General features: G+C 40.1%; 1 protein-coding gene across 1 annotated transcript in view; it reads right to left on the bottom strand.

The window, feature by feature from the left end:
- Positions 1 to 383: 383 nt before the first annotated feature.
- ksr2 (kinase suppressor of ras 2) overlaps positions 384 to 7,862 on the bottom strand; it is an 80,788-nt gene continuing 73,309 nt past the window's right edge. The window contains exon 22 of the mRNA XM_020098981.2: positions 384 to 521. Coding sequence (XP_019954540.1) covers positions 515 to 521 — 7 coding nt within the window. The 3' untranslated portion in view covers positions 384 to 514. The remainder of the gene's footprint in view (positions 522 to 7,862) is intronic.

Below are 7,862 nucleotides of genomic sequence, written 5' to 3'. Positions count from 1 at the left end.
AGTTGTACGCTCCAGATGTTGCCATTAACAGACGTGTGGGGTGCGCTGTTGTGTCTTCGGGGCTACAAGGCTGAGAATGACATGTTGCACACTCACGGTATCAAAGAACACGTTTGCGGCTGGAGATGAGTTGCAGCGTGGCATGAATGGTGGCGAATGTGTGGCGCTGAAATTCCTCAACAGAAAAAGACAAGGGTGTCAATTTGGGGAAGGGCTTCAGGCATAGAGTGGAGATAGAAAGGCCTCTCTGTTTGAAAGTCTGCGCCGTGCTCGGTCGCCCACTCTGGCAAAGTGGGCCACCACTGACTGCTAAAGGGTCCAATCAGGCTTTAGGGGGAAACATGTGTGTGTGTGTGTGTCAGAGCTGGAGAGGAGGAGCAGGAAAGGTGGAGATTGTGGAAGCAAGATGGGGCAATAGAGGAGGGTGGGTGGGAAGGTGGGAGGGTGGTAGGGCAGATGTTAGCAGAGCGGAGGACGAGCTTCATGCAAAGACATGGTCCCATCGATGGCTCCGTTACAGCCTAGAGCGGGAAGGGGGAGGGAAGGAAAACAGAGACATCATTAAATTTGAAGCCGTCTTAAAACACACTCACACACACTCACAAACACAGACACACACAGTCCTGCAGGAAAACACACTGTTAACAGACGATGTGACACCGAACAAAGCAGAGCACATGAAATCTACTTTAAAACACATCCCAAAATTGTGTTCGTTTAATTTTGCAGCAGTGAGGAGAAAAACTCGTTTGGAAATTACTCATTTTTCCATTTGATCAAGAGAGAAAATAATTGTACTTGAGCGTCATTAGAGCTGAAGAATGCAGCTAAACTGGACGAGTGTCAAATGCACTTGAATGAAGTTAAACCACTTTGGTGGAGTTTGTGTTTCCAGTGGAGACGATGCTACACAGGCAGGTTTGATGGTGAGCGAGCTAGCAGCTAACAGCTAAGTGAAGCTGAAACCTCATTCAGAAGAAGAAGAAGAAGTGAGCCGCCAGAACAGGAAATGTTCAAATTGTACTGATAAAGCATCAAATATTGACAAAACATTGAGAGAAGCTGCTGGAAATGTTGGTTTCAATCTCTGGTCTTGCTCAATATGTTTGTGCGGATGTTGAGTAATTGTTGCCTTTTCAAGCCGTGCATGGCTCGACCAAGAAAGGATTTGTTCCAGTTTATGATAAAAGTGTCCTCGTCCCTGAATTACTTTATAAAACCAATAAATTAGTGAGTAATTTGTGAGCTTGAAGTTGCCTTCACTTGATGAGACACTTGCTCACGGCTCAGTCGGGAGCAGCACGGAGCGCAGACACTTTACACACAAGGTAACTATAAGCTCATCTACAAACCTGTTAGCCCAGTGTGACAGCAAACGTCACGCCAAGCAGGACTCTTCAGATTGTGGTTCACTTTTAATTTAATCTTCTCTTTTGACTCTCTGTCCTCAAGAACACAATTGTTTACAAAAAATGTAGAACTGTTCCTTCAGACTTATCGGTGAAGAGTTGATTTCATAGCCTAAACCTTTCAGGGCCTGTAAGGTCACGCTTCAAAAAAGAATGGATTAACACAGAGACCTGCTGCGTGATCAGTCATCATCAAAAATCGTAAATCCTCGAATGACTTTGACGCCATTGCAAGAAGGAAAGGGACACACTCTAAATATAGTCAAGTTCAAATTCAAAATCTAAAACATTATTCATAGTATTCATCAACACATGCTGTGAAGATGTGAAATACAAACTTTGCATCTAGGAAAAACCACAATGGGTCTTAATGAGTCTGAGTGCCACTGTCGCTGCACATTATCCGGCAGATGGGCCGGCACAGGGCCTGCTAGAGGGGAGGACAGGGTCACAGCTCCCATCCTCTTCCATTATGTAAGATTTATTTTGGGGACGTACAGTTCAAACCAGTGTGGGTTTGCCAAGTGGTTGTGAGACAGTCAACCACTCTCGGGCTCTTGTGCATGATGTGGAATCACCACCGCAGAAAACTTCCTCCCCAGATACGTCAGACCGGCTGCTTGTAACTCTTCTCTCAGACATTTCCACCTGATTTGATGGCTGCAGTATTTCTATCATTGGTGTTAAATGTATTTGCTCACGGAAGCGGGCCAACACTTGCGTGGGATTTATTGCGATGCACATTCAGGTGTTGCCAGCGTGTTTCTTAGCCTCAAGGCCCTAACAAGCGTTTCCTCACTGGCGCGGCTTTGGGCTCATTGAAGCTGAACATTCACGTCGTCCCCCTTACATGGCAAACGTGTTGCTGCTCCTCTTTCTGCCTTCCAAAAACCTGCTCTAATGAGATACATCTCCGGCATAATAGGCCACGAGGGTGTCTTTAAATGAATAAAGAGAAGCCCACAGTCCTGTGAGGTTATGTGGCTCAGCTACTTCTGCTGCTCTAAATTGGCTAATTTCAAAGACGAATGTGGTTTGTGTTTCTGTGGAGCTGCATCATGTTTGTGGGGGTGAACAGTGAAGCGATCTAATTAGCCTCCTTAATCTAACCGGACTCCTGCAATAGGGCAGAACTAGCATGTGTTGTTTGATGCAGGATTGTGTGCACATGCACGGTGTAATGATCAGAATTTGTCCGGTGTCCTTGCTACACCTTATTTCGCCTACAGCCGTACTTGACTTAGTGGTTTGATACATTTCCCAAAACGCCTCATTAGAGTTCAGAAGAAGAACTTGTTTGCACTTGTTGCTGCACATGTGAATCAAAAGAGCAACAGCCACAGCATAGCAAGACCAAGAGATAGAAAATATACACCAATGGACGTCCCATAGACTGTATATAAAGACGGACATCGTGTCACCACTTCATTAGCCTCTTGTCCCAGTGGCAAAGTGCAATACTGAGATAAAAACTCCTCATAGAAAAAGCAATGTGACTATTGCTCTGCCCAAATTCCAGTATTTCCACACACACACACACTCAATAGTTACCATCTTGTCTATATATAATGGATAGATATAGTTTTTGTTTTAAACTTGTGAAAACCGCAGCAAAGGAGTGGACACACAGGAACAAATGGCATCGTAGTTTTCATGTTACGTAAAAGTGAGCAAAACAGACGTAGATAGTTTCGTGTTCGACGTGGTCAAATGTTGTTACCGTCATGTCGGCCATGTTTTATTTGAAATTAGGCGTTTCCGTCGCCCTACGCCAATGAGTATGTTATGAACAAAGTGTACTACGTGTAGACCTAAATGTACAAACTCAAGTATCCTGTTCAAGCAAAGCTAATATCACGTTTGCAGGACAGTGACCCCTGTGGCCACAAAAGGTAATTACAGGAGACAACATTTCACTAAATTTCCATTGTTCCAAAATGTTCTTGAGTCATGTGACCACAGGCAACAACATGCCAACGTTCATAAATGAAGTCTAATCACCGACATTGTTGTTTCTCTTATGTTTCCTTTATGACCAGCTCATAAACGACAATCAAAAAATGAATTAAATCAATAAAACAAAAGATGGAGACTGGAAACAAAATATCATGAGGAGACCAAAGGGTTTCAACCAAAAGGTCACATGCAAACATCAAGACAAAACAAACAACTTTCTGAATGACTGAGTGATAGTTTCTTTTTAGGCAGACCTCATTAACATATTTCTTTGGGCTCACATGAATCGTTCTGTTTAAATCGTCTTTATTTTCTTCTTTATTATTTTAAATTGATTTGCTTTTAGAAAATCCTTGAGTGCTTCGTTGTATCCTCATCATTTCTCCTGTGATCATTACACCCCCTCCCCCGAAACGAATAAAACTTAATGATTAAATGATCTCAGCGCAGTTCAAGTACCAGCATGTGTCTGTGACGCTGTCAATGCCATGGGGTTAGTTTGGGAGTTGTGCTTCCAGTTCTCGATGACAACATCATTTAACCTGCAACCTAAATCGTATCGACCCATTCGGATGATCCCTTATTGTTTTAATTTTATACTGTCAGTATGTCCTGAATCAAGAAACGCACTGAACCGTATCAAGTTTTAACAAGAATCTCAACCGAAACCAAACATTCATGCTCTGATGGGCTCCAGCCTCCATGAGATTGGGTCATGTGGATTTTCTACGCTCCAGTGGCCGATGCTGGCCTTCAGAGGTGGAGGTAGAGGAGGAGGAGGAGGAGGAGGAGGAGGAGGACTGTGCAGGTCTCTACCTGTTATCTTATCAATCTGTCTATTTATTTATGGTTTCATATTTTTCTGCTCCGTGCCCTCGATAACTCTCTTACTTCAACCAGTGAGTCAGGCATCGGGTTCCACAAACAATCACTGTCGTCGGTACGTTCGCTCCTTCACGGAGGACTAAACACAAATAAAAGAGGAACACATCAGATCTCCGGATTTTATCTGTTTGAACAGATTTCACTGAAAGTAATCCCTCCCTGTTTCGACATCCCTGTTGCCTCTGATCTAATTAAGCCCATTATTCTTTCTATATTACTTTTGCATTTCACACCATTTATCAAAAAAACTTCAATTATGAGCCTCTATACGAGCCAAAGGGAGGAGTGTTGTGTCAGAGCACATTTTTCATCTATGCCAAAGGTTCAAACGTTCATAGTGTAAACTAGTTAAAGGGATCATTTCATTTCAAGGGTATTTACTAAAAGGAGGTTGGAGTTGAGGCTGAAGCGGTGAACCACTGCTACTCTCAGGTCATGAATGTAATGGCAACAGGTTCTCTCATAGGAAGCATTAGAAATTAAACCTCATTATAGACGTCTGACTAGGTTTTATTGAAAGGACATTGATTTACACACATTTTCACTCTAATTGTTGGATGACAATCCAGTTTATGTTCCGGTTCTTATATTGTATGCAACTGGTAAGATTCCTCTGTTGAAACATTTTTTTATAGCAACAGTTTCAGCTGCGGATTGCCTGCATGTTACTTGCTTGCTGTATAAGCAACAGTGGTAAATGTCATATGAATATAATTGTATGTATGTATTTTATCAGAAATGTTTGTGATTTAAAATGAACTGAGTTTTGGGTCATGAAGAAAAACACTGTCCCAAATACAGTATATACCATAATAAACATTTGATACTGTCAGAGGGACGATGTTTTTAACGTGATAACTTAACAACTTAACTTTAAATTTAAAAACGTCAAGGTTCTGTAATTTTTTTCTGCCATAAAAACACAGCGTCTGTTTGTTGAGTTTAAACTAATTAAAGGCTAAAGCTATTTGTGAATTATTAAAGTAGACGGCACTGACTCCACCACAGGAAGATGTGTTAAAAATTCCAACCAAAGGAAAATATGGAGAAGGGTTGACTAAGATAAAAGATGACATAAAGGAAACAGAAAACGTCCAAAATGAAAACATCTTTTTATTGTCATACACTTTTTAAATGATGAGTGCAAATAAAAGAGCTTGTAATTAAAATCTACTCATCACTAAGCCATGGACCATAAGGCATCATTAAATACAAGCGTCTTGTGGCTATCAATCTACAATACAAGGACGAAAATCAAGAGGGAAAAAAACGACACAGCATTGACGCTAATGCAATATAGAAGAAAAATGGAGGGAAAGAAATTTAAATGAACCAAAAAAACAAAAAACAACCAAAAAACACAACACAATTTGTACATTCAAAAGAAAGAAGTCAAAAGATTTCACAAGGAATATTGGTTTTTACGGCAATTGACGATAAAACATAGTCTACAATCTGTTATATACACTTGGCACTAATGTTGGATCTTTGATTGTTGTCCAGTCAGGGTGTAATCTCTAGCATGTGCACAGGTCTTTTTTTATTTCTTCAAATGCTAGTCTAATCATTTATATAGTCTATAAATATACTGAAACAATTCCAAAGAAAGATGTTGAAAAGTTTCGCAAAGCCTGACGTTAAACCTCTTTAGGTGTTGAGATCAAACTGCTCAATGGACAACAGTTCATCAGAAAAATGGTCATATACTTTAGTGTTGAAGGAGTATTTTTTTCATAACAATAATCAATCTTTGATAGTCCATCTCATGCACTTGAAAGTTGTAAACAGTACAAATATAAATGATCCACTTACAATATTTGAATCCCAGCAATTCCAAAATAGACAGACAGACTCCAAAAAACAGCAGCAGATTGTTTGTATGCATTTTCCAACACTGGCAGATGTGTAAATAATGACGTGGGAATGGCTATTTAACATGACTGGATTGTCTCCATGTATTTGACGTGGCTTGAGAGAATCAAAAGCAGTATACAGCTCAAATGACGCCACGACTTCGAATTCATGATGATATGACTCGGATTTTGTTATATCTCTAAAATGCACATTTAAAATATATTATGATATACAGTGTGAAGTAGAAAAATGGCCTGGGGTGGTCATCCTGATATGTCTTTTCTGATATGTTAAAGGGACAGTTCAGCCAGATTTAAGTTAACGAACTTTTTTTACTTTATAATTCAAGAAGTCATTTTAATCTTGAGGTTTGCACGAATGAAAACGTTAAATAAAGAAATGCCCTTTTTAGCAGTGTTGCAGTCAAGAGCAGCCTCGTCAATGGCGAGACCATAGTATAGCTCATTAACCCTGCATCCTCCAGGTTAGTTGATGGGACAAGTGCCCAAAACAAGTCAAATTACACTTTAAATAATTTTTCGCCGAAGATGGTTCTGTCGTTTTTAGGCAGTTTCTGACAAACTGACATATTCAAGTGCTCATTTTCCAGTAAGTTTGGTTTTAGTTACTTATTTGATGCTATGAAATCAGGGTGAAACATCATGATTGACAGCTGAGACTATTACGGGGAACGTGTAACTCGTAAACCTTCAAATGAGGTCAAAAGTGCAAGATGGCTGCAACCATGCCCACGATATTTTATCCCCTGTGCATGCAATGAGAGGAAGGGAAAATGATGTTCCATCTTTACATACAGAAAGAACCGTTGTGGTAGAAGTCATTGTGCCTTTGCACGATCTTATAACCGTCTCTTGAAACCTTGTGAAGTCCTGTGTTAATTATCCCCACCCTTGTTTCTTCAGTTCGATTCGAAAGGTCTGCCTTTAAAATTCACTTTCCAGTCAGTGTGATCACACCTTTACATAGATGATTTCTCAATTAATAAATTAAGTATATAATCACGGATTGGAAATTTAATTTTGATAGCTAGCAATCATTTGGAGGAGTTAATCTTCAGACAATTCCTCAGTCCTTAACAGATGTTCTTAACTAATGAACGTGTTTCCAAATGAGGCTTTGTTTTAATTTAAAGTGACTACAACACTGCTTCAAAGTTACACCGGAAACATTTTAACTTTTGAAGCCAAAAACAAACCCAGAAGTTTACTTTGACTTCTCAAAGAGTTTTCGTTTGTCTTTTTAAAGGTCACGTGCTCCCTCTCCCTTGACGCGTCACATCTTCACTGAACGAGGATTTTAAAAACCTGCACAGCTCTAAATCATTTCACCCCTCAGATCCAGATCTTTAATCCATCTCAAACTATTAAATCAAATACTACTCAGAAAACTAACATCAATATCAGTACTGATTAGAGTCTACACAGTTCATATTGATATACTGCACTGATTTTTATCTATTATATTCTGTATCCATCAATAGCTATTTAAAGAAAATAATATACATGTATTTCTGGGAAGATGGGAGGGGCTCAGTGATAGCATTACTGGAGGGTAATTAGTTCTGTTGACGAGATACATTTTAAGTGTCAGCGATTTGACAGAACGCCGTCAAGTGAGGGAGTCCTGGTCTGACCAGCGGCTCCCCCCCCCCCCACCAAAGGCTTGATATTGTTCAAACATCTCGCTTATGTTCACAGGCAATATTCAAAGCTGATCAGAGAACAGTCTCCCATCAAA

This window comes from Paralichthys olivaceus, chromosome 4, assembly GCF_024713975.1.
Source record: "Paralichthys olivaceus isolate ysfri-2021 chromosome 4, ASM2471397v2, whole genome shotgun sequence".
Lineage (NCBI taxonomy): Eukaryota > Metazoa > Chordata > Actinopteri > Pleuronectiformes > Paralichthyidae > Paralichthys > Paralichthys olivaceus.
The sequence above is the reverse complement of the archived record's forward strand: the minus strand, read 5'-3'. Positions and strand labels throughout refer to the sequence as shown.